This window comes from Gobio gobio (assembly GCF_949357685.1).
Source record: "Gobio gobio genome assembly, chromosome: 8".
NCBI classification, from domain to species: Eukaryota; Metazoa; Chordata; class Actinopteri; order Cypriniformes; family Gobionidae; genus Gobio; species Gobio gobio.
The window spans coordinates 27,876,817-27,904,535 of NC_137114.1; the positions used below are offsets into that span (position 1 = coordinate 27,876,817).

At 39.4% G+C, this 27,719-nt stretch overlaps 1 protein-coding gene across 1 annotated transcript in view; it reads right to left on the reverse strand.

The window, feature by feature from the left end:
- nlk2 (nemo-like kinase, type 2) overlaps positions 1-27,719 on the reverse strand; it is a 100,133-nt gene that overhangs the window by 46,548 nt on the left and 25,866 nt on the right. The window contains exons 2-3 of the mRNA XM_079823098.1: positions 4,202-4,331; positions 3,918-3,973 (exon numbers count right to left, since the gene is read on the reverse strand). Of these exons, the coding sequence (XP_079679224.1) occupies positions 3,918-3,973; positions 4,202-4,331 (186 nt within the window). The remainder of the gene's footprint in view (positions 1-3,917; positions 3,974-4,201; positions 4,332-27,719) is intronic.

Below are 27,719 nucleotides of genomic sequence, written 5' to 3' on the forward strand. Positions count from 1 at the left end.
CCAACTGACCATAATGGATTTTCTTCTTCACAAAGGAGAAATATATTGTTTCCTTAAGGCTATAATACACTCCATTTAAAAAAAAAATCTGAACATTCACTTTTGGGTTGGTTACAGAAAAAACTGGGCATCATGGACTAAGCGACTGAGGTTCATACATCAACAGACTTTCGCCTCCTTCGGAACACAATGAATTAAAGCAGAAACATGTGAAAACAATTGGGTTGAAGCTTAAAAAAACTATGCGATTTTCTGTAAAATCTGTCAACTTAAGACTGTCCAAAATCTGCAGACTGGCCTTCGGCAACTAGCATTGACTCGCCCAAACAGCAAATCTTGGCTAAAGTGCACCTACGATGCCTTAAAATGCTTAAAACACAAACAACGACCGATTAACCGAGACGCTTTCACCACAGGCGTCTGGTAAAATGCAACGTATGTGAACCGGCAGTTGAGCAGTCAGATGAAGAAATAACAGCCATTATGACAAGGAGTATCGAGCACAATTCACACATCAGTCACTCAGAAAGACGCCATTCAGCAAAAGATATAATTAGCCTGGAATACACAGTAGCAGTGTTGTATGAAATAACCTTTCCAAACAGCTCTGCTGAGGGCCAACGAGATCCCCAGGCTCTAGAAAATTGGTTTTTTATTAACTTTGTGTGTGATGTGAATGGCACGTGTACATGTTAAGGATCACATATTTTTCCATGTCTAACCAAGCCGTTTCCGAATATACGGCTCAAGACGCTAAGGAGCCGGCCGCATAGATGTTTTTGTTTCTTAATTCATTCAAATGAGTGCACAAAGGTTCTACTGTGCTGTGCGAAAGCAGAAGGATGTGAGGCTTTGTTTAATTCGTTGAGCAAATAAATACGTTAAGCAGAACAAAGATAGTGGCACTGAGGGGGAACATTATCACACAGAATATGAATGTTCCTCTGCACCTGTGTGTGTGTGTTTATAAGGGTTTTCAATCTCTTATTATGCTGTTTCTATAGAAGTCCATAATGGAAAACATGAACGCTACAGCCTTCACCAAATCGTAAAGTCGTAAATCGTAAATTTTCAGAAACACAGCATCTCCTCTTTATTACTTTATATGGGACATATTGCACTTTTTTAATCATGTTATTTTGTGCACAACAGCCAATATCAGAGTCACAAGACATTTTTTTCAGATTTTCTGCACTGATTTTGTGGGTATAATTTATTGAATTCTGTCGAATAGATTTAAAACTGGAAGAATATATTAAAAAAATGTACAAAGGCACAAAAAGGCAAGAAACTTGTAGATTTGTAGACTCCCTGTGAGTGTGGTTATAGGTTTTATTTTTATATTATTTAATTATTCATATTTATAATATTAATATTTATTTTGGCATCCTGATTAAGGGGACATATAATGGGAATATATATACTTTTCTTGCAATTTGTTTTTAAATAAAAGCGTTTAATGTTATGCAAAAATAACATGAAGTAGACAAAATTAAGCTTCAAAACTGGTGTATATATACACGTACATACATATTAAATATTACATATTTCCAGCTTTCATTTAAGTAAAAAAAATTGAATTGAATATTTTCAGCTGTATTTCAATTAAGTAAAATAACTACAGCCATATCACAACACTGGGTCTTAAATTATATTTGACCTTTTTCCACCCTCTCCCTGAGCCTTAAAATTAAACACCATTTGCATTTCTGTATGTAAATGATCCCTTATTATGATTGGCTAACCTCTGTGCATGGTGTAGTTTACATTTACATTCCTTTTGCCAACCATATGTTAATATATTCGTGGCTGAGATGTCATATCCATGAAGATTACATATACATCAGTTTTGAAGCTTCGTTTTGGCTACTTCACGTTATTTTTGCATAACATTAAACTCTTTTATTTTAAAACAAAATGCAAGGAAAATCCTGTTTCCCATTATATGTCCCCTTAATCCTGGTGCCAAAATGGAGAAATGCAAGCATGCAATATGACTGAATGTGCATTACATCTCAAAGCACTCTCAAAGCCAAAAAAATCAATCATTGTAGAGAGCTTAAAATGTATGTTGCTTGGCATGTTCACCCATTCTTTAGTGGATTTACTCGCACACAGCATTATTTAGTGATCTTATATATCTTTCATGGTTCCAAACACTGTGAAACGAAGCCCAATTCAAACCACAACCAGCGGTCACGGCGACGCGCTGCATGAGAAACGTCTAAAAATACAAAAGCGCAGGATAAATCTCCCAGCAAATTAACACAAAAGCCTTTTTTTGTTCCTGATTTTAAAGAGCTAAAATTCCAGCTAATTTAAGAGGAAGACTCTCCAGCTGAAATCATAGAAAGCCTCTTGGTATTTGAAAGAAAAAAAATAGAAAAGTGGCTTACAGAGTGCGTATCGGGTGACAGGGCAAGAGCGGTAAATGGGGAAAGCGTGTAATTCCTCTTATTAAATTATATACCAAATTAAGAACCTGGGGTTGCCTTTAGCGTCCTGCAGACCACATCTAGGAAATATCAGAGTGTGGTTTGAGGGGGAAAAAAATGCCTTAAAGATAACATGTCAGCCTTTTCTGAAATCCATATGAAACGTCATCCATATTCCATTAGAACAAAACCATTAGGCAAAAGAATGAGGAGAAAAAAAGAGCCCTAAACCTGCGATAATCAGACCTGTTTTACCTATAATGCAAATGGCATTCTCATAAGTACACTGGATCTCTTTCCATCAAAAACACTCAAGCACAGCGTGAGGCAAGCCATCACCTCTCTAAACATAATGTTCAGCTTGATCCCACTTTAACAACCACAAAAGGCACAAAAAAGCATATGCACGATTTAAGACTTTAAAACAAGACCTCAGATGCCCTTTCCACGCCAGAGCTCTGTAACCTACAAGCTATTGTTTCATTCAGCTGCTTGCAATTTTTAAATTGTTTTTAAGCTCCACACTTTCAAGGTCTGAAAACCACAAAGAAAATCGGTGTTTTAAAACGTCATTTAAACCCGTAAATAAACAGAAAGCTTGAGGATTCTGAAAAAAAAGAAAGGAATAGGGCTGCATGATTTTTTTAAATAAAACTGTGATATGGCTTAGTGCAATTACCAAATAGCAAATGCTGCGATTCACTTAAATAAATAAATGCAACTTTGTGTTTCTGAGTGAATCATAGCACTGTGTTCTTTTACACACAAGCAGTCTTAAAGCGGATTGGTTCTCAGTAAATGCCGCTCCACATGAACTCATCTCCGCAAGTGCTGTGAGTTTGGGTCTTTTATAACACGCATTTGGGAACACAACTATACGGCAACATCTTCTTGTAATGTGAAGCACTTATAATGCGACTGTTCAAAAAAAAGAGAACCTTAAAAGGATAGTTCACCCAAAAAGGAAAATTCTGTCATCATTTACTCACTGAACACAAAAGATGATATTTTATCAGAATATGGGTAACCAAACAGTTAATGGGCCCCAATGATTTCCATAGTATGGAAATACTATTGAAGTCAATGGGGCTCATGAGTAAATGAGCACAGCATTTTCATTTTTGGGTGAACTATCCCTTCAATGTCTCCCTGCTGTTTTCTGTCAAAATAAAAGCTTGATGGTTTAATGTTTAAAAAAGAAAAATTAAGGCTGCCATAAATATTATTGTAATTGTACAGTTGTACTGTAAAATACTCTTACTATATATATATATATATATATATATATATATATATATATATATATATATATATATATATATATATATATATATATATATATATATATATATATATATATATATATAGGGAATTTTGATTCGATTCTTTGGAATCTGATTCAATTCTTTGGGATCCAAACGTTTTGGATCATAATCACTTCTTTAGACAGCAGCTGGTAGAGAAGCTATCTGTTTAGGATACATTTCTTCAAAGTAGTCGATGTGTGGAGGCTGTAGAATATCCAGAGCTGACAGCACCTGTGGAGAAACAAAGACAGAGCGCACCAGAGGTCAGCTTTGACGCCAGAGAACGTGGGCACTGACACCAGCCTTCACATGACATTCATTTCCCAGGCACCAGCAGCCCAGGGACAGCGAGAGCTAGCCAGGCTCTCGCTAATGGCACCATGGGGACGGCACGTAGATAGCGAAGTTAGGTAACACTAAGTGATAAAAAAAAAAAAACCAGGATGGTGGGGAGCTTACATTGTCGTGTTTGAAGAAACAAAGCATCTTCAGTTCACGGAAAACCCTCTTGCAGGAGACGAGGTTTTGGAAGACATTGGGCATCTTTTTAAGGGCCACACGTTTGCCATCTCTGGGGTCTGTCACCGACCTGAGGAGAAAAGCAAAGATGAGAAATAAGTGATTAGGCTGGGCGATATAGCCAAAGATGTTTATATATGCGTGTGTGTTAGTCCATTATGCTCACCAAAGCGGCATTCATTTTATCAAAAATACTGTAAAAACAGTAATATTGTGAAAAAAAAATTGCTATTTAAAATAAATGTTTTTTATTTTAATATATTTTAAAATGAATGCTCAAGAAACATTTCTTATTATCAAATGACGAATATATATATATATATATATATATATATATATATATATATATATATATATATATATATATATATATATATATATATATATATTTTTTTTTTTACATTTTACAATGATACATTTTTTTCAGTATTCTTTGATGAATAGAAAGTTCAAAAGAACAGCATTTATTTGAAATATAAAGTTTTTTAACATTTAAAAATGTATTTACTGTACCTTTTGATCAATTTAATGCATCAAAATGTTTAATACAAGTAAAATACAATAAAAAATTTTTATATAGGCTTGTTTTCCACACTTATTTTCACTCAAATGATTGAAAGTGAGAACATTTAACCAGTTTCACCAATAACACAATACAATACAATTTATCCATTTTTTTTTAAACGTTGGTGGGACAAATTAATCATTAAATGGCTGTTTTGAATCAGTTCACTGAAATAGTTTGAAGTGATTCATGAAAATTAATTGAATCTATCAACGGGTACAAGGAGGGACTGTGAAATTAGTCTCATGATATGGAAACTTCATAATCAAATGAAAAGTGCATTGAAATAATTGAGACTCATACTGTTGATTAATTCGATTTTGAATAGTGTGAATATTTAATGCATCTCCAAAAACTAATCTGCAATTTAATCATGTATTTAGTTGAATTTTGACAAAAAGAAGAAGACAAGAGTACGCAAGAGGTGATTTGTCGATAAAAAGGCATGCGCTTTTAAAAAGGGTCCTCAGTAATGGCCTTGAATGTTTGCCGGTTTGTGAACATCTTTTGTCGTCACTCTGCTATGAGCAGCTTGATGTGACCTTACTGAGAGATGCCAATTGGTATAAGTGCCTCTCCTTCTTCCCTGAACAGTAACATATTTTCCACAGCAATGTTAAACACTTTACACAAATGCAACTATCGTTTCCTCGTCATACAGAGTCATTTCAACTTGCCGCAGTGCAACGCTATGCCTGTTTGCCTGTTCATTTTTATGTATTGACTAAATCAATTCAAGAGGGAAAATGTCTTCCTGTTATGTCAATGATTCTGAAATGCATCTTGTGTATATTTATGCAAACTACAAAGTGCACAATAAGTCCCAAACCAATGCACAGATGTGTCATAAAATGTATGTACAGTAAAGGCTTCTTACAACACGAAATGCTAAGGGACATCATATATATTAATAGCTGTTTTTGTCTTATAATAATTGTCTCAAATGTGGCTCGTAAACCTCAGAGGTGTAATCACTGTGCACAAGCAAGTGTGTCCCTGTACACCTCACCTGAAACAGAATGGAACATTCTGACTGCAAAACAATTCATGCTCACGGAAACATACACACAACATGTAATCCCGAAAGAGCTCCACAAAATAAGTTATTTCGATTTTTAATTTACATTTTGTCCATACAAAATCATTCACTTTCATTATACGGGTGGGAAACATTCTTCAAAATATCTTCTTTTGTGTTCCATAAAAGGGAACGTTTGGATGAATGAAGGGAGAGAAAATTATGACAGATCTGTCATTTTCAGGGGAACTGTCCGTTTAAAGGTGCTTATTAAATTACCAATCATACAAATAGTTCAAAAGTTTGGGGTCGGATGTTTTTAATGATTTTGAAAGTCTCTTATAGCCAAGATTGCATAAAAACACAGTAAAAATTGTATTGCTGTGAAATATAATTACTAGGGGTGTAACAATACCCCACGATACCGAACTCACGCGATACGATGCGATACGATATCACGATACGATATTATTGCTATACTCCAAGACATATGGTAAAAGTTTAACAAAAAATGTACTGTTGATTAAAATGCTACATTTGGTATTACATTGGGGGTGGAAATTAATATTTGGCATTAGCAGGACCCAGAAATATTCCCCCATATTATTTTTTCCCAAGGAGTTTTTGATGAATAGAAAGTAAAAAAAAAAAACAGCATTTAGCCTATCTAAAATATAACACTTTTGTAACATTATAAACGTCTTCACTGTTACTTTTGATCAATTTAAAACATCCTTGCAAAATATATTATTAATTATTCATGTATATACAGTATAATCACAATATGTTCAAACAATGTCACACAATGTGCTTGGTATGTTTCTTGAAACAATGTATATGGGGGAAAAGTAAGACCAAGTGGAACAGATTTATGACATATTTTAGGGATTAAAAAACAAATGAGGTGTTTATTCAGGGTATGAGGAAACATTGATCTGTAAAATGAATGATTAACAGAGAAAAGAGTCTCTTAGGTTCGGCACAATGACACGCACAAACACTCTTTCGCACACACACACACACGCGCCTGGTCACGGCATGTGATTCACAAGCTGGATTAGACAACAGCACGAGGGAGAGGGGGAGGAGAGAGAGAAAGAGAGAGAAAGAGAGAGAGAGAGAGATGTTTCTTTGATTAAAAAGGCAATCGCTACAGCACTGCCATCTCTCCTCAGTATCAAAACAAACGCTACAGCAGGAAATGAAGACAAGTTTCTTGTAAAATAGAACAATAAAGAAAGACAGACTTAGTATAGATATACAGAAAGTGTAATAGATTTGCACAGGAAGTTATCAGGGCTAACAAGGATGGAGTTATTTTGCACATCCTGACCAGCCCATCACAGCAACACTGACTTGACCAATAGTGTGGGTTTAGGGGAGGGACTATCTGTATGTCTGACCAATGGGGGGCAGATCTGGAAGTGTTTAAAACCTGTTTGAAAACAATCATTTTTGCAATTCAGTTTGGTGGTGCTGGTGGAAACACTTCAGATTCAACATTTTGCATTTAAAAGTATATTGGTAAAAATAAATATGAATCATATTTGTGATGTAAATTGCTGGCCTGACTGGACTAAAAACCTAACTGTTAGTTTTGTTATCTTTCTAGGCTTAATTTCACAGACGTGCACGAGGGGGAGTTGTCTAAATTAAGTCATTAAAGCAGCCCATGTCAGCAGCCTTTCCGTCTCCAGGTGCCAAAAAAAACGACAACACAAGGCCACGTGAGCCCGACTGACGCCTGGACTCGAGCTCCCCGAATGCTCTTCAGGACTCACACACAGGACTTACTTCCTGGAGATAACGAAGAAAAACGTCTAAAATAGAAAGATATGCCGCACTCTCACTCTCCATCTATCGCTTCATCTCTTTCTCACTCTTTCTCCCCATCCACTTTTAATCACTGGCTATTCAAAGATGAAAAGCCTTTCTGAAAGGGAAAAATATTATCCAAGTACTTCAAACATGGCTTTTCTCTCTCTAAGAGCACATGAACATGTCCTTTAACATTTTGTTTGACGTTCTAAAAAGTAAGCTTGAGGTCGATTTAAGGTCAAGCTGACTACAAGTGGACAAACCCTTTCGGACTAAAGTTGTGGTTAGATCAATCTGGAACTACAAAATTGTTCTCCCTCACAAAATAATTCTTGAGCCTATCCAATTTAGGCTTTTTGCTGTGAGTGTTATGCTTTTAAAGTGGCACATTAAAGGGATAGTTCACCCAAAAAAGAAAATTCTATCATCATTTACTCACCCTCAAATTGTTCCAAACCTTTATGAATTTCTTTCTTCTGCTGAACACAAAAGAAGATATTTTGAAGAATGTTGGTAAGTATGTTCATTGTTGGGTGAACTATCCTTTTAAAGTGCCCCTATTATGGATTATTGAAAATTACCTTTCATGTGGTGTTTAACAGTTCTAAGTGAATGAAAACATCCTGCAAAATTAAAAATCGGGAAGTGTACTGTATATCAAGTTATTGTCTCTCAAAAGCTGACTCAAACAAATTGTTTTTCAAACGCATCGCAAGCCGTTTTGTTGTGAAGTCAAGACGAAACATTACCATATTGCCCGTCCACTTATCAACTCAAGTTCTCAACCTAGGTACAGCCCTTATCCTAGAACCATTCATTGTACAATGTACTTTTAAACAAACCTGACTGAATATAAACTTAAAAGCCCATGATTTACTCACCCTCAAGTCATCCGAGGTGTATATGACATTCTTCTTTCAGACGAATAAAATCTGAGTTATATTAAAAATGTTCTGGCTAATCCAAGCATTATAATGGCAGTAATAGTTGCTCTGTTTTTGAAGTCCATAAAAAAACCATCTGTCTGTCAAATAACGCGCTCCACACGGCTACGGGGTGTTAATAAAGGCCTTCTGAAGCGAATCAATGCGTTTGTGTAAGAAAAATATCCATATTTAAAATTTTTTTAAAAAAAAGTTTCTATGGCTCTGCATCAGCCGTCCCCGCGCCATCACTTCCGGCGAATAAGGTCAAAATACATGCAAAATACCAGCGCGATCATAGATACATAGATTCCTCATTAGTGCCTGCGCGGATCGGTCGAATGAGGCATCTACGTATATATATCTTTGATCGCGCTAGTATTTTGACCTTATTCGCTGGAAGTTATGGCACTGGGAATACAAGATGACATTCGTCTGATAAGAGGTAAAAAAATAACATAAATACTGTTCGGTTTCTCGCAGAAACTGATCGTTTCGTGTCTTAAGACATCAATGAGTCGCCACGAGCCGCATGGTTTAATATGGATTCGTATGTCTATGTGTTTTTACTCTCATTGCTCTCATACTCTAAAATATCCCCATTCACATGCATTATACGACTATCACACTGCAACGGTTGGAGTTAAAAATCTTCTTTTGTGTTCTACTGAAGAAACAAAGACACCTACATCTTGGATGCCCTGCGGGTAAGCAGATAAGCATAAAAAAATTCGTTTTTGGGTGAACTATCCCTTTAACAGAATACAGGTAGAAGGCAACTTTCAACACATCCATTGACAAACATAATAACATGCTATCTCATTGCACTGTGTAATTATACAATTATGTTGTTTACATGGAGATAAGAAAGCCTTGCAAAAATGGTCTAAGAAATCTAGAAGAATTTTTTTTTGGTGCAGAGCCAAACTCAAGGTGAATTCTGCATTTCCTCAAAGCCAGAGAAAAATCCATAAGACAAAAAAAGCAGATCATCGCATGAATACTCCAAGAGCAGAATCCACTTTGGGTAGCCGTAGCAGAGTCTCACTCCTTGAAGGTTTGTTCTAGTCTCAAAGGCTATTGATTCTGCTTGGCTAACACATGCAGATCCGTATCGCAGACAGATTGCTGTGTTTTGTATCAATATAATACCAGTTAGCGGATACAACAATGTGCTGATGAAAATCTGCCTCAAACCAGGGAAACGGGAGCCACTTAATAAGTGGGTAATTCCTGCTGAAGCATATATTTGTAATTAAAAGCCTCTCTCGTGGAGCGTTATTCTTTGGGTTGGGCTTTCTGAACTGTGCAAAACCTATAGAGATCCCTCTGTAATCTGAGGCCAGCCATTTTACCTCAGTCGTTAATAATTCAACATCGACCATATTCACATTGGTACTGAGGGACAATGGCATGTTAAAAAAACAAAACCAAAACCCCCCCCCAACAAAACTGTATTTTTATAAACCCAACAAGATTTCAGGCTGCTGGAGAGAGGATGTATTTTTCCAAAAGGCTTATTTAACAGACAATACAGACCAGAGGAGAAAACTTTGTTTGTTCATACTGTCAAAGGAACTGTCCTTAAGTGTTTGGTAAATTGAATACCGGTAAAAGAATAAAAGCTCACACTGCGAACTGCAAACAGCCACAGAAATTGCTCACAAAACATAACTCTTGAGAAGAATAAAACAATGTTCTGTGCGTTCAAGACTTCCTAATAACATAGTTGACAGAAGTCATCTACTGTAAAGAACTAATTTCAAGCCATAAATAATGCAGAACTGAAGTTGTCGTTCTGGCTAAAAAAACTGTACAGTATTACATCAACCAAAAGTTTATGGTCAGTAAGATTTCTTTGAAGGAATTCATTATTTAAAATTCAGCTTTTATTTAGCAAGGATGCATTAAATTTAACAAAAGTGACAATAAGGATATTTATAATGCTGCAAAAGAGTTCTATTACAAATAAATGAAAAGAAATTCTGAAAAAATGTAATCAGCACAACTGTTTTCAATATTGATAGTAATAATAAATGTTTCTTGAGCATGGGGATGATACTGAAGATACTGTGATACTGAAGACTAGAGTAATGATGCTGAAAATTCAGCTTTGCCATCACAGGAATATATTACATTTTAAAATGAATTAAAATCGAAAATGTTACAATATTTTTGATCAAATAACTGAAGCACTGGTGAGGATAAGAGACTTTTTTCTAAATCTTACCAACCCCAAAACGGTAATGTACACGGTCCAAAAAAAAACAACATTTCATACTTGTTAAGCACCAAAATGAAAGCATTACAAAAAGATTTAATGGATCACAGCACAAACTTTTTTCACGTTTCACAGCTTAAACTGCACTGAATTTCTCAAATCCAAATGAAAACCAAATGTTTAAGATGAGTTAAGTTAAAACATACATGATCAACAAATGCAAGACAAGATGACAGGATAGCGACCGTTCAATCTGCTGGTATGTAATCCTCTCACAATGGTCTTAAGGCATAGGACCAGTACGTCAACATCCTGGACTATATAGGACTAGGATGTTGTGCCTTAGGTCTGAAAGCAGGCAGGGATAAAACATATACAGAGACGTTTGACAATTAACTACTTAACTGCATTAATAATGAATTGCTTCTTACATGTAGCGAGATGGCAGCCGTTGTGCACACACTCAGGAAATCACAGACTGAATACTTCACGGGCAACATTTTGATGAGGAACTAGACATTGTTGATTTATGATACATTGCCTTTTTTGCAGTCACAGAGGAAAAGCGCTAAGAGAATCTGGCTTTTTCATTTTGAGCCCTGGGAGGATAGAGTGATTGTAGGGTTTTTGGCAGTGCCACACAGCTCTCCGTCCCCAGCCACTTTGATTTTCCTAATTAATCTACAGAGCCCGGCCTCTTTTCCAGCCCTCTGCACAGATTCTTCCCCCTCAACCTCAAATAACACAGTGTCTGATCCACTGATGTACACTTCCTGTCAAAGGGGTTGATGAGGGGAGCGGAGGGCCGGAGCTCAAACCAGTACGTCAGTCAGTGTTTGCGTCAGAGTCGTTACGCACGCTGACTGCTTAACACCCCAGTCCCCTGGAGGTGCGTGTGTGTTGGGTCTGAAGGTTGTGTTTAAATTAGCCTAGCAAGGATTAGCATATGCCTGCATAATGAATCAAAAAGGCAGCACATCGTGTCAGACGATCTGAAGTCCCCCGCACCATTCATGTGACACACTTCCAACAGCGCTCAGAACAAGGAGCCAGTGTGAAACATCACCTTCCTCACACCACAAACAAAGCAACTTTTGGTTTTACTGAAAAAAGGAGGTACAACTTTCTTTTAGCTCTAAATGTGAGTAAATAAAGACCTGTATTGTCAAACTCCCATGGGGAGAGTTGCAATCTGATGGGACACAATGTTACAGAGCTCAAATGTATTTTTGTATAGTGAAATAAATACAGAATGTGAAATTTGACAAATGATATGTCCATGAACTCCTATTTTCAACTTCAAGACTTCTGAATTTGTCCAAAAGTTTGGACACATTTGACTGAATTTAAAAGCCTTTCGATCTAAAGGTTTATGATTAAACACACTCACACACACACACACACACACACACACACACACACACACACACACACACACACACACACACACACACACACACACACACACACACACACACACACACACACACACACACACACACACACACACACACACACACACACACACACACACACACACACACACACACACACACACACACACAGGTATATTTTGTCATAATGGTATGACTGACAGGTGAAGTGAATAACACTGATTATCTCTTCATCACGGCACCTGTTAGTAGGCAGCAAGTGAACATTTTGTCCTCAAAGTTGATGTGTTAGAAGCAGGAAAAATGGGCAAGCGTAAGGATTTGAGCGAGTTTGACAAGGGCCAAATTGTGATGGCTAGACGACTGGGTCAAAGCATCTCCAAAACTGCAGCTCTTGTGGGGTGTTCCCGGTCTGCAGTGGTCAGTCTATCAAAAGTGGTCCAAGGAAAGAACAGTGGTGAACCGGCAACAGGGTCATGGGCAGCCAAGGCTCATTGATGCATGTGGGGAGTGAAGGCTGGCCCGTGTGGTCCGATCAAACTGACGAGATACTGTAGCTCAAATTGCTGTTTCTGATAGAAAGGTGTCAGAATACACAGTGCATCGCAGTTTGTTGCATATGGGGCTGCACAGACGCCGACCAGTCAGGGTGCCCATGCTGACCCCTGTTTTATATCACGTGGATGGCCAGGTGCGTCGCTTACCTGGGAAACTCATGGCACCAGGATGCATTATGTGAAGAAGGCAAGCCGGTGGAGGCAGTATGATGCTTTGGCCAATGTTCTGATGGGAAACCTTGGGTCCTGGCATCCATGTGGATGTTACTTTGACACGTACCACCTACCTAAGCATTGTTGCAGACCATGTACACCCTTTCATGGAAACGGTATTCCCTGGTGGCTGTGGCCTCTTTCAGCAGGATAATGTACCCTGCCACAAAGCAAAAATGGTTTGAGGAGCACAACGAGTTTGGTGTGTTGACTTGGCCTCCAAATTCCCCAGATCTCAATCCAATCGAGCATCTCTGGGATGTGCTGAACAAACAAGTCCGATCCATGGAGGCCCAACCTCGCAACTTACAGGAAGTAAAGCATCTGCTGCTAACATCTTGGTGCCAGATACCACAGCACACCTTCTAGTGGAGTCCATGCCTCGACGGGTCAGGGCTGCTTTGGCAGCAAAAGGGGGACCAACACAATATAATGTTAACTTTACAATTACATAATATTTTTTTTTTGAAATACAAACATTTAAATGGTGGCTGTCATAAAAACTTGCCAGATTTATTCATACATACATGCATTAAATATTGAAGAACATTAAAAATGATAATGAATAGCCTATGTAATTTGGTGCATATATTTAGCAAAATTCTCCTCTCTAGAGTACATTTTTCTAGCTGACTAACGAGTTTATGGACACTGGAAATGTTTTTTCTGAGGTAAATTTGACGTTACATGACATTGTTTACAAGCTGTTTTATTGATGTCTTTCTGCGGTTGAAACACTGATTGAGTGATTCCATGTGACATGATACAGATTTCGGTAAGTTGTACTCTATCTTTTAGCATCCTTTCAAATGCTCATTCATGTTTATTTCGCACTGTAACTGGTATTAAAGCGGGTGAGTTCACGTGGGCTCAGCGCTGCCGTTTCGTAAAAATGAAAATCGATTAAAATCGAGAAATCTATATTTTTTACCCAGTCCTAATATTTTATAATATTGTGTCTACATATGAATTTCTTCACAAAACTGAAAAATCTAAGATGAATAGTGGGACATGTATGTCTGAAAAGACAAATAGACATTTGACATTTGGAAACTGCATGACCAATAATTATAAAAAGAATATGAAAAACAGTTTTAAATAGTTTTAGAAGTAGCATGTCACTGTCACTAACTACCCAATTACACAATCTGAATAAACCAAAATCTTTATATAATGCCAGCCTTCCAAATGTCATTTGGACTCTAAGAGAAACAGAATTGCTGAGGATCTGAATGAGCCGAGGACCCACACACAGATGTGTGATAACCAGATCGCACACACATCAGTGCATCTGTCCCACAATCTTCCACTATTTAAATATAGGGGTTAGAATGCAGATAGTGGCTTTGACAAATCGTTCGCTGGCTGGCAGTAGATTTAGGTCAATGACCTAGTTATTTGGGAAATTAAAAGTGTTAGAGACAACGATTTGAGCAAGCCCAATAGAACAGAGTGGGGGGTGAGGGTGGAGGAATAGAAAAAAACATTCATTCGTGCTGCTCACAGACTAACTTTCTCAAATCTAATCTGGCCATAAATCAGATTAAAGAGGTAATTTAGGTGACAGATAAATATTAAAAAGAAGCGAGTGACATCAAAGCAGAAATGAAAAGAAGGGATTATTGAAGAGTCACATCATTTATTCTCTCTCACAGGCTTCTGAAACAAACTCAAATCAAATGAGCTAAAAATAAGTATAAATTATTCGCAGGTAACAGCTTTCCAATATTGCTTCCTAATTCGCCCTTATGTTTATTTGTTACTTTACAGTAGAGAAAAATGAAATGTTGCAGGCTGGATTCAAGCCTGCGTTTCCTACATGAGCACTACTGCTCAACATCGCAGCTTGTGAACTAAGCACTAGGCCATGACTGACTCACAACATACTGACTCGCAAGCCATTCTCAGTACATTTACCCTTTTCAGCCTCAACTTCAGCACAGAGCGACAAAATGTCAAGTGGGCTGAAGGAAGGATGTATTCTGATTAACGCTTTCTGTTTTGCCAGGAACTGGTGGTTTGCGATGGCTGTGGTCTAGATAGACATTTTACATTTAAAATAAAGTACTTTAAAGCAGATGTTTTCACCCAGAGAGATTTGAAGTACTTTAGCCTCACACGTTGTCTGGCTATCACCAGACCAAGCTTAATTTAAGATTGGACATTGGTCTGGGGAGTCTGCTCTGTATTTTCTACTGCACAAGAGGCGTGATCAACGAGCATAATTCAAATGACTCTGCACGCAATTGGATAGTCCTTCAACCAATCAGACCTCAAGAGGCGTGATCAATGGGCAACGACCCATCGCTTCTCTATCCATCATCGTGTTAAACCCACCAATAGCACGCCAGGTGGATAAGCCAGTCTGTGATTGTTTCCTGCAAAAGTGTGACAGAAGCAGGATAAATTAATGTATAGATTTCCAGCCTGAGCTGCAGGGCGAAATCAAATCGTCGACAGATCAGGCTGGGTTTACCCAGTCTACCTCACATGTAGTCCACCAGCCAGGTGTTGTGGTCAGCTCTGTGGTTTTCTGAATGTCTGATTGTTATTTCATCTATTTGCTGACATCGTTTTGAACTATGCTGTATAGCTGTTTTGTGGTGTGTTCATTGTCAAACTCAAAAAAAATAATTGACAATATATTGTAGTTTGTCTTGTATATTGTTTGATTAGATCAAATATAATTTTAAAATCATATGGTCATGTTACAATCGCCTCACCTATGGGGCATGTTGTTACATTTCACTTCCATTCTTTTTTAAAGATACAGTGTATTAATGAAACAAGATCACAATTGCACTAAATGTGTAATAATAATGTGAAAAAAAATACTCTGTTTTTGCCCTGCTCCCCCCTACTGATATTATGTTAACAGTGAAGTACAGTTCAAGTTAAACACAAAACAAATGTAATTAAAAACATCCCACTACTTATCCAAAGTGCCAGTGCTTTTTGGAACGAATGCCTGGCCTTGGCAAGATATTAATGTAAATCAGGGTTTTTCCTGCATTTAAAATATTTTGGTGGCTGCCAAAATGAATCTTTGTCCCGCCAAATATTTATTTGATAATTTAATGTGACGATACCTGCCATTCTGCGGTACCGGCATCCGCTGATAGCGGCTGCTTTAAAATGTGCATCTATTCTATTTACAATGCTATTTTTTGCAGCGTTGGGCAATGTAGCCAATCACAGACATATTGCATCTGTTGAGCGTGTGTGAACACAATGGCCAATCAGATGCCTTCACGTTGGTCAGAGTTTTTGTTCAACATGAGTTCAGAAAGCTTGTAAATCTTTTCATTATAACCAACAATGTATAAACACAATGTTTATGATGGCAGCGATCTTTGCTTGCTATATAATATATATTATTATATTTTTAATGCTGCTAACTACACATTGCAAAGTTTCTGGATTGACAGCAGTATTTAAATGCACAATTGAACCAATTGATGGTGATAACTGTAGCAATGGACGGAACAAAACAATCTGATACTGATCAAATGATCATTAAGTCCTGGACTGTAAATGCAAAATAATAGACCTTTTTTCTATGTAATGTGTTACTTTGTTACCAAAAAAATTAACAACTTTTCAAATCAGTCACTCACTGACTTTTTATATATTTACAGATTTTTAAATATAAAATAGTTCTAAGCACTGTCCTGAAAGTGATTATTGTTAATTTCACCACCGAAGACCATTTTTGACCAAGGTGACCTGTAAATGCAGTCAGTCTTAAGTGAAGGTAAACAGATGGGACAAAAATGGGTGTTAAATGATTGGATCTGTATATTTAGTGTTAATGTAGCCTAATAGACCTGCCACTATATATTTTTTTGTTATATTAATCAAACAAAAAGTACTGACAAGAGAACCAGAAAACCGCTAACTGCTCTACTGCTGTAGGTTTAATAACAAAGTTAGGCCTAAAGAAAGAAAAAAGAGGGAAAAAACTAAACAAGAAACTGGTAATGTTAATTATAGACCTGCTTCACAATCAAACTGAGTTTCAAATCAGCAAAGCATTATATGAAATAATCATGCAGCGGAGACTACTGCAGTTATTTAGGTAGTTTTATTGTACATTTAATTACTTTTGTTGTGTTTTTTGAAAAACTTTCTGAAAGTTTGCATGATTCTGTTGTCAGACACTTGAAAAACATCAAGCAATGTTCAATTGATTTGCATCTTTGTTCTATTGTTTTTGTTAGTTTGTCATTTGCAATCAGCTAAATGATACCATTGACTGTCTTTCTTGTCTCATTAATCGTTTTCGTTCTCTTCAGAATATGCTTAAATTAATTGGAAATTGCAAGGAAAAATGTCTTGAAATTATATAAGGCTTCAACCATGATGCCACCTGCTAAATGACTATTTAAGTTAATCAACATATGGTGTTTTCAGGTTTATAGTTTTACATAAACATGAGTACCAGAGATGGTAGAAGTACGAGACTTGAGGAAAATAAAAGTGCCCCTCTGAAAAGATGTTAACAGTGTCATAAATGCTGGCAGAGAAAAATAAAAGGATGCCAACAAAGGACTTGAATATTTATGTGTAAAACATAGTAACTAACATTAAATTAAAAAATTTAAAAAATTGGTTGATGTAAATCCCAGTTAATTGCCAATATTAAAATACCTAATAAGAAGGCATCACAACATTACATGTTTTTTTTTAATTAAATTATTATAATTTTTTTTACTCGCTGAGCGAGTATTTCACGCTCAAGTGCTGAGCGCTCAGTGTTTTTTACTGGTCGTCTAGAGTTGAAGAATGTTCAACTTTGAGTAAAACGCAGCGCTCATCACTGTCACTTTTCACCCAGCTGTCCAATCAAGAGTGGAGTAGGGCGGGACAAATACAACACCGACCAACCGCCACATTCTGCTTGTACAACGTCAACTGATGAATACAAGCAGCATAATAACGGAACAAAATAATTTAAAACAAGAGCCAGAGTAAATACTTTACATTGTATCAGCATTTTTATATAGAATCAATACAGAAACAAACTATCTGTGAAATAAGATGCGGATATTCCGTATCATAACAAGCAAAGAGTCTCACTGAAAAAAACGCTGCGCTGCCAAAACGCTGTCAAGTGCCCACATCGAGACGTTTTCAGCAGAGCGTCTAGCGTTTTCAGCTGGCTAAAACGCTTTGGTGGACATGCGGCCTTAGGGGTGGTTAAAGGGGTGGTAAACCACGATTTCACTATTCTAACTTTAGCTAGCGTGTAATGTTGCTGCTTGAGCATAAACAATATCTGCAAAGTTACAACGTTCAAAGTTTAAAGCAAAGGGAGATATTTGCTTTTAAAGAAATCAGTTTCTAAGAACTACAGCAAACGGCCAGCAGGCGACTACAGACATTCCTCCAGGGTTGGTGACATCACCAGGCTCAATATTTACATAAACCCCTCCTCCGAGAATATTAAATAAGGGGGGGTGAGGCCATTTTGTATCGCGGCGCTGTTGTGGTATAGTAGGCTGGAGTGTTGTTGCCGCGATGCCGAGGAAACGCTGTTATATTCATCCGGATTGCAGGTCTGGGGCACTTGCTCTGTTCAGCAGTCCTTGGGACGGGGGTGCGTTGCAGAGCATTTAACATACAGCATGTTATATGCACATGTGTTTGAGTCAGCGGGGAATCAGGCGGGCGCAGGACTCCTGCAGCACATCTAACAGAGGAAAACATTCACCGTCTTCGCGATTTCAATGCCGGATTTGCACAACGTCAGCTGCGTGAAAAAAACACTGCCGGTGCGTGGATGCACGACGCGCACGCTGCACATTTCACGGAGGACAACACAATCTTCCACAAACTTCGCGAGTTCAATACAGGATATGCACAACGGCTTGTCCTGAAAGCTGGATTTACAAACAGAAGCTGTTCACGGGCCACAACCTGTAAGTCTGATTTATTTTTCATCGATGTGTTTTCCTGTAATAGGTTGTAGCAAGGAAGTAAACAGATGACAGCGCTGTTCTGCAAACCAGTCTGTTAAATGCTCATTCATACTTAACGATATCCGACGAACACCTAACGTTACAAACATTAACGTTAAAATCTCAACAGCGAACCTGGCATTAGTGTAAATGATTCTTTGAGTAGAGCTTTTATGTATTGTTTATCTACAGGCATGCTAAACATGGTTCTGTGTGTGATTTGGCTAACTTACTAGTTAAAGCCAGTGCTTAGTGTTCGTTTTGGGTTAGTTCTTGCGACAGATATTTGGCTATAATCGTTCTAAAAATACAAAAGTTAAAGTGACATTCAGTAGCGATCATTATAGATCCGCAGTCTTTACTCTCGAGGACTGAACAGGTTCTGCTCGATCATCTTCACTAAAATGTTCTGGGTCTGATTCGGGCTCAGATTGGTGTGGTTTTATTGACGCAGTTTTTTCTAATGCTGCTTTCACGTGCTCTCGGAATTATCGTAAATACGAGTTTCCTAGGTAAACATTGCACATGAACGCCCTCACATTTTGAAATTGAATGCTATGAGCTCGTAATCACGACTTCAGAAATCGGAATTATAAAATTTCCGATAGCACGTGAAGGCAGCATAATACTGAACAGCCTCCGGTAAGGGGCGTGACGTTTCCGACGTGCACTGCGGTTAGCGAATCACAACACACTGGGCCAGCCAACCAATCTGAGCCCACTGCGTATTTTTGAGGGACTGGCTTCATACAACCCGGAAAGCATCAGACCGTTTTACAAGGAGGGACAGAGCAGTGTAGAATAAAGGTCAAATATATGAAAAATAAGGCAATTTTTTTTAAACGAAGCATGAACACATGTTACAATGCACCCCACAAACACAGTCAAGCCTTCAAAAGAATGTGTTTTACCACCCCTTTAAGGTGCTGTATAGCACCACTACCATACAAATAACCTGTTAAGCCCATTTAAAGGTTATTTAAAAGCCAAAAAAGTACTGTTAGTGCTGTTTAGCACCATGTTTGTTGAAGAAATAAAATGCGATATGGCGCCTCTTATGGGTTCTACATAGCATCATTTGACAAAAGTGTTAGAACACCTTTAAATATATGGTGCTATATAGCACCAAAAGTGATTCCTCTATGATTACGGGCCAAGAACCAGTTTTAGTGCTATATAGCACCATTTTTGTATTGACAGAAATGTAATATAATATACAAAACAGTAGTCCTAAATGGACAAACTGCCCTACAGAGCACTAGCTACTCTTTGCTGTCTCAGATGACGACATCTTTGTCCTGTGCCGGCCACCGTAGCTTCTGTATGTGCTTTGAAAGGGAGGGGTGAGCGGTTGCAATTCGCAAACCTCACCGCTAGATGCTGCTAAAATGTACACACTGCACCATCAAGTGAGGTAATGCCTAATTGATATGGTACCGATATATCATGCATTCCTAATTTGGTGTATCACTTATATTTAATGCTAAAACTTTCACAAGCTGGATGAACAATGTAATGGAAATTTTGAACATAAACTATCAAACCATATACAGTGTTTTTGATATTAAACTCATATATGTTGTTGTTAAATATAATGGGAGTTCTAGTTTTCTGTAATAAATACATTTTTGTGTGATAAGACTTTGATACTTTTCTCAATAGAACGAGTGTGTTCGTTGTCTGTAGCCTTGAACAACTTCTCGGAAACTTCAAGGTGGGACAGCTGCAGATAACACCAACTAAGGAGTTTGTTGTTGTGTTATTGGCCCTCACCCATTGAAATCAGAGGGGGCTTTGTTTTTTGTCTTTCCTGACTGCAGACAACCTGTATGCCCGAATTTACCTTCTTGGCAAGAATAAAAGCTTTTAAAGACACTTTGCTTGTGTTTTTCAATTCCAGCTTCACCATGATAATTATTAAAGTTTCTTTTTACGACAACAGTAAACGAAAGTATAGCGACAGAACACACAAAACACACCCAGACAGACAAACACAGTCACACACACGTCCACATGACAGTGGCACTGTCAGAATCGATCAGAGGGAGACGGTGGAGGCCCAAGGGGAAGATGGCAGATAATGAATTATAGTCCAACTCTTTTGTATTCCCTCCGGCTTGGCAGCTGAAATACACAGCGAGACAATGGGAGGGCTCGCTGCCATTCGGAAATTTTGGGGAAGTATTAATTTAAGGGGGGCCATTAACAGTAAGGGAGACACGAAAGTGCTTCTCTAATCCATACTCGTTATTTGTTTTGTTCCTTCCAACCAGAATCAAATATTTTATTTCATCTCTCTTCAAAGCCCCCCAGAGGATGAGAAAACACAGCTCATGTGGAGGGAGGCAGAGTGAGTGAGCATATGCACAGTGGCTCTCTGAGGACATTAAATACAAAGTCTTACATGTGAGGCTCTCCCAGTATGACTGGTGCCATTTTACATAGAACGACTTAACCACCTTCCCTTCATCTCTCAAAGCTCTTAATGCGCAATGGCTGAGCTTATAGCATGTGCTGTACGCTACAGCACAACAAACTAGCAAAACATGACTAGGAAATGAAATTTCCCCATCATACAATATTAGTTTGCTCATTAACCTTAGTCAGAATTAAGGCTGTATTTAATTACATTTGAAAAGTACAGCCTGTTTGATATGTTGTACTGTTGTGCACATTGACAAAACATTCAAAAAATAGGCCTATGTCTTTGCACAAATGTTTAAATTTGCAGAAAACTTACAGAAATCTACTTCCGTTCCGAAAGTGTGAGGTTGATTTTGGGAGAAGATTTTTTAAAGCTGAATTTTCAGCATTATTACTCCAGTCTTCAGTGTCACATGATTTGCTGCTCATCCATGTTGAAAACAGTTGTGCTGCTTAATATTTTTGTGGAAACCATAATGATTTTTTCATAGACATTTCAAAAGCTGCTCTAACATTAAATGTATTTACTGTCTCGTTTGATCAATTCAAGGCGCCATTGCTGAATACAAGTACAAAAAATCTTACTGACCCCATAAACAACTGCACACTTTTTTCAATACAATGAAAATGAATGGAGACGAATGTTTTCAAGGTCGAATGACAAAAAAAGCACTGTAAAAGTACAGCTTCCTTTCCTCACTCAATACTGTCGTATGGCTTCAGTTCAGAGGGCTTGTCATTTGCACAGCGTTCATCCCGATTCCTTTTCAGTGTAAGAAAAAAAGCACCATGAACATTACGCCTAAAATCTCCTTTTGTGTCCTACAGAAGAAAGTTTGAAGGGTTTTCAATTTGCCAATTTCAGGTGAATTATCACTTTAACTGACTCCTAAATGGTTTCCCATAATAATGGACTTATTATTCTATTTTTATCATCAGAAATGCAATCTAGACATTTCCTTCAGTCAGCCGGAAGCTTGAAACCTCCACGAGCCCATTAGTGGAACTAGACAGATTCTGAATTACAGGCCCCTCTGGCTATACTACATATACATTGAGTGTTCCTGTGTATGTGTGTGTGTGTGTGTGTGTGTGTGTGTGTGTGTGTGTGCAGAGGATCATCCAAGGGGCCACGGTCAAGCTGCAGTAACCGGCGGCTCTGCTGTGATGTGTTGTGTGCTATGGGACTCGCATGCCTACGATGGGAGGGACACCAGCATGCCAGGCCCAGGGCAAGTCCTGCATGTGCCCCTCCTGCTGCTCACATTCCACACCACCCTGCCCCCAACCACCGAGCATCCTCCAACCCCACTCAACCCCTCAGGTAAACCCATTCAAATAGGATCAGAGAGACGAACATATGGTAGCCTAACAACAGCAGTAATTTGGATCGAAGGATTTTCAGGTTGAAAGAAGGTGGTGGGGGGAGGCGAAGCAAAGCACAGACTACACTAGCAGAGAAAAGTATGCTGGAGTATGAGAGGCCCGTTTTGTTCATGTCACTTCCAGTGTTATTTTAACGAAATACACATCTTAAACTGAAGACTTGTATTTATACTGAAATTAAATAAAATGAACATTTACTTTAGGCTTATTAACAAATAATAAAAAAACACATTTTTAAATATATCAAATATATTTGGCTAGTCCCTTTAATACTACTACTACTACTACTACTACTACTACTACTAATAATAATAATAATACATTAAATATAATATAAATTAAATATGTAATTAAATTAAAATTATAAAAATGTCATTATCATCATCAACAACAAAATAATAATAATTAATAATAATAATAAAATGTATTATATAATTAAATTAAAATAAAATAATGAAAGTACACTGTTATTATTATTATTATTTAGCAACAACTAAAATAACAATACATTAATATTGTTATACTGTTAGTGTTGATAAAATATAATAATAATAATAAATTAGGTATATAAAGTTAAATTAATAGTAATAACAGACTTCATGTGTTTTTATTTATTATTATTTTTATTTAACAACAAGATAAAATATTATTATTATTATATTATTGTTATTAATAAATAATAGTAATAATAATATTAAATTTAAATATATAAAATAAAAAATACTTTAATAATAATAACATTTTATGATTGCATTATTATTATTATTTTTATTTGTAGTAGTAGTAATAATAATAATAATAATAATAATAATAATACAAATAAAATATAAATCAGTTATCAAAAATAGTGACAGGTCTGGCATGCAACAAAGCAGAAAACATACCATGCGGTGCCAAAAAAAAAAAAAGCTTGAGAAAGAAAAGGGAACACATACAGGGACCAGGCACAGTCTGCACTGCTGGAACATTTTAGTGCATCATGGGAAAGCAAAGAGACTAAAAGATGAGTTATCATTGGAGGCTGATTGTGGCTTGTTTGGCTGTGAAACTGCATGGTTAATTTCCTCACAGAGGCCCCCGAGCACTCGTTAGACCCAGTGCCAGCAAAGACTTGGGCTCTGCTACTAGATCTATCCACGCTCTGGAGTGGGTGTGTGTTTGCGTGTGCGGCAACTGTGAATGACGAAGAAGGAGAATGTGTTGAACACTGATAACAGTGGCAGTGCTAGCACAGGGTCACGCCCTAAGGTGGAGAGTCCGGGCACTTTAGCTCGCTCACACTCTCTCTTGATCACGACGTCGAGGGTCACTCTGTGAGAGAAACCCAGATCCCGCTAATAGGACATAGTACAAGGACAGTCATAAACTGATAAAACAGCATTTAACTGGGTTAGATCATATGGCAATCTTGAAAGCAGAATAAAAATGAGGATTCACAGCAGGATCTGGCTAAAACTTGTACATATACGTATCTGTTCTCATATCCAAACCATTAAGCTGTGAAAGCTAACTGTTGGAAAAAAGGCCAGAAGGAACTATGAATTCTGATTACACAGAAAACTGGACGCTAACTGTTTAGTATTCTAGACAGGTTACACAAATTTCAGACTTATGGATGTGGTTAAGGTTTGGGGATATGACCAAAATCTTATATCATGATCTCAAAGTAATTTAATATCTGTGTCCTGTTAAAAAGTGTGGTGTCAGTAAGTTTTTTTTTTTAAAGAAATTAATAAAAAAAAATTTTTAAAGCTAGGACACATTCAATTGATCAAAAGTTACACTAAAGACATGTATTATTTATTTTCTTTTTTATTTATTTAAGTTATTTTATTATGATCATTTCAAATGAATGGTGTTCTTCAGACTTTCCATTCATTTCCATTTTCCATTCATCAAAAACAACTGTTCCCTTTCAGTCGGTCACTACGACGTACGTCGGTAATAACCGACGAATTGGGATCACTTCAGAGAGCCCCTATCAGCTTCGAGAACTTAAGAACAGGCCAATGAACAATTGGCGTGCGAGATTTGCATCTCGCGCTCCGCCCCGCGCCGCGGGTATAAACGGGAAGCGAGAGCACCGCACTGACGTCATTCACTTCGGAGCCGAACCGGCGTTTGAAGTTGCAGAGACTGCTTTCCTGTCTTTTCAGCGAAAGAGAATTCATCAGAACAGAGAAGAGGATCGTGTGCTGGTGTGACGGAGCTTTCCAGCGGGACCGCGAACTCAAGCTGCTAGAAGGAACAAACTGCTGTTATCACAGCAATCTGTTGGTATCGGTGGGCGTTCCATTCTTTGAGTGCAAACACAGGCTGCACTATCCCCTGTGTGTTGCCGCGGTTTCCCTGGGTGCTTCAGCACTCTCTTAAAAGAGCGTTCCTCACAAAAAGAGCAACACGGGTGTGACACTGCGTCTTTTTCAAGACGTCATTCCACTCGTGCGTTTCTGGATGCGGTTGTTTCCTGTCCTGACGGCCACGATCCCTCTCGCATAAACATGTTGAGACTGTGTTCGTGGGTGATCCGTGTTCTCTCAGGGGAACGGGACCACGTCGACGCGCTGGTCATCTCGCCTTCCGCGTGAGGGTTTGAGTGTTCAGCGCGCCGTGTGCCGTCTAGCTGCCGAGTGACAGCGCGGGTTGCCACGGCAGCTCAGCGCGCGTCACTCGGCGGCTACGCATGTTGAGACAGTGTTTGTGGGTGGTCTATGCTCTCTAATGAGAGCATGGCCACGTCGGCGCGCTGTTCATCTTGCCTTTTTCATAAGGGCTTGAGTGTTCAGCGCGCCGTGTGCCGTCTCACGGCCACGCCCACTGTCTCACATGTCTGCCGGTAGCTTACAGATGGGATTGCTGGTCCTAAAAAATAAATAAATAAATAATAAAAAAAAAAGAAAAAAAAAGGACCTAGCGTTTCGTTTGGGGCTCTAGCAGAGGACAGATGTCAATCGCTGCATCGGAGAGAGGGCTGTTATGTGTTGAAAATGAAGATGATGCTGAGATTCCCACTATAATAGTGGGCGCTCGTGCTGAATCCGATTCATGCTCGACAGCCATGCTTTCCCGGGTGGCTGAGGCATAGTGCAACGCATAATTCGCCTTGCCTGCCTCTTGCCTTTCCCGGATGTGCGTTGGAAGGCTTTTGCATTATGGAACTATTGGTGGCAAAATATGGAACACCAATAGGGCCATAATCTGTATAAAGTTTTCCTCTCTCTCACTACCCTCATCGGTGGGGTGGCAGTGCCACTGGCAGGCCACCTCCGCCCTGCTTAGGGCATGAGGGTAGTTCTCAGCCGAGGTTGAGCTGCGCACAGCGCTGGCCCTTGGCTAGACGATGTCCAGAAACACCATTGACCCGGATTTGGTTCGGGACTGTTCTTCCCCCGGAGGAGGGCCGGGTAAAAACCATTAGTAATTCTGTTCCGCCACTGGGGTTAAAAACAGCCAGTGGTACCCAAATATATATCTAAAAAAAAAAAAAAAAAAAGAGAAGAACAGTTCCAATATCTCTGGGTCTCAGGAGTTCAGGAATGGCAGCGTGTGACGCTACAAGCCTCGCCGCCCTCATTCCCCTCCCCACAAGAGGGCGAGAATGGCAGTGTGTGACGCTACAAGCCTCGCCACTCTCATTCCCCTCTTCTCAGCGGTGTGTGGACGACAGTGCGCGACGCTATGCCTCGCCGCTCTTGTTCCCCGCTGAGGAAGGAGGTGAGGCAGACCATGTGCAACGCCACAAAGCCTTGCCACGCTCAGCCCCTCCTTCATTTGGAGAGCGCGCTGGGCGGTGTACAACGCTCCCATGCCTTGTCAGCCTCTGGTGCCTCTCCAAATCACCAGCAGGGGGTGCCGGCTGTGGGAACGCACTCAAGCGGCCTTCCCACACTCGCGCACCCCCTCAGCGGATGCAGGTCGTGTGTCAGACCCAGACCCCTACACGGACCACTCCCATGTCATCCTGGGGTCCCTGCATTCCGCCTCGCTGCCCTGCTGCGGGTACGTCTGTGGTACCGATGACCCCGCTTGTTCGGTCTCTGGGGGCCTGGCTAGCGCTCCCCAGCCCGTCTCGCTGGGTCATCTGTACCATCAGACTCGGTTTGCGATTCAGTTCGCCCGGCGTCCGCCCAAGTTCGGGGGCGTTCACTTCACGTCTATTGCGTGGGTGGATGCCCCCGTGCTTCGGGCGGAGATCGCTGTCCTACTGGCGAAGGACGCGATAAAGCCGGTCCCTCCAGCCGATATGAAGTCTGGGTTCTACAGCCCGTACTTCATTGTACCCAAGAAAGGTGGCGGGTTACGACCGATCCTGGACCTGCGTTACCTGAACCGCTCCCTCCACAGGATGCCGTTCCGAATGTTAACCCAGAAACGCATCTTCAGATGCATCCGTCCCCAGGATTGGTTTGCAGCGATCGACCTGAAGGACGTGTACTTTCATGTCTCGATTCTCCCTCGACACAGACCGTTTCTACGCTTTGCTTTCGACGGACGGGCATACCAGTACAAAGTCCTGCCCTTCGGGCTGTCCCTGTCGCCCCGTGTCTTCACGAAAGTCGCGGAGGCGGCCATTGCTCCCATGAGAGAGCGTGGTGTTCGCATCCTCAACTATCTCGACGACTGGCTGATTCTTGCCCAGTCACGGGAGCAGTTGTGCGAACACAGGGACATGGTGCTCCGGCACCTCAGCCAGTTGGGTCTTCGGGTCAACTGGGAGAAGAGCAAACTCTGTCCCGTACAGAGGATCTCTTTTCTCGGGATGGAGATCGACTCGGTCGCCATGACTGCGCGCCTCAAAGAGGAGTGCGTCCAGTCGGTGCTGAGCTGCTTGAGTACGCTCAAACGCAGTACAGCGGTTCCACTGAAACATTTTCAGAGGCTCCTGGGGCATATGGCAGCAGCAGCCGCAGTAACGCCGCTAGGGCTGCTCCATATGAGACCGCTTCAGCACTGGCTACACGACCGAGTCCCGAGATGGG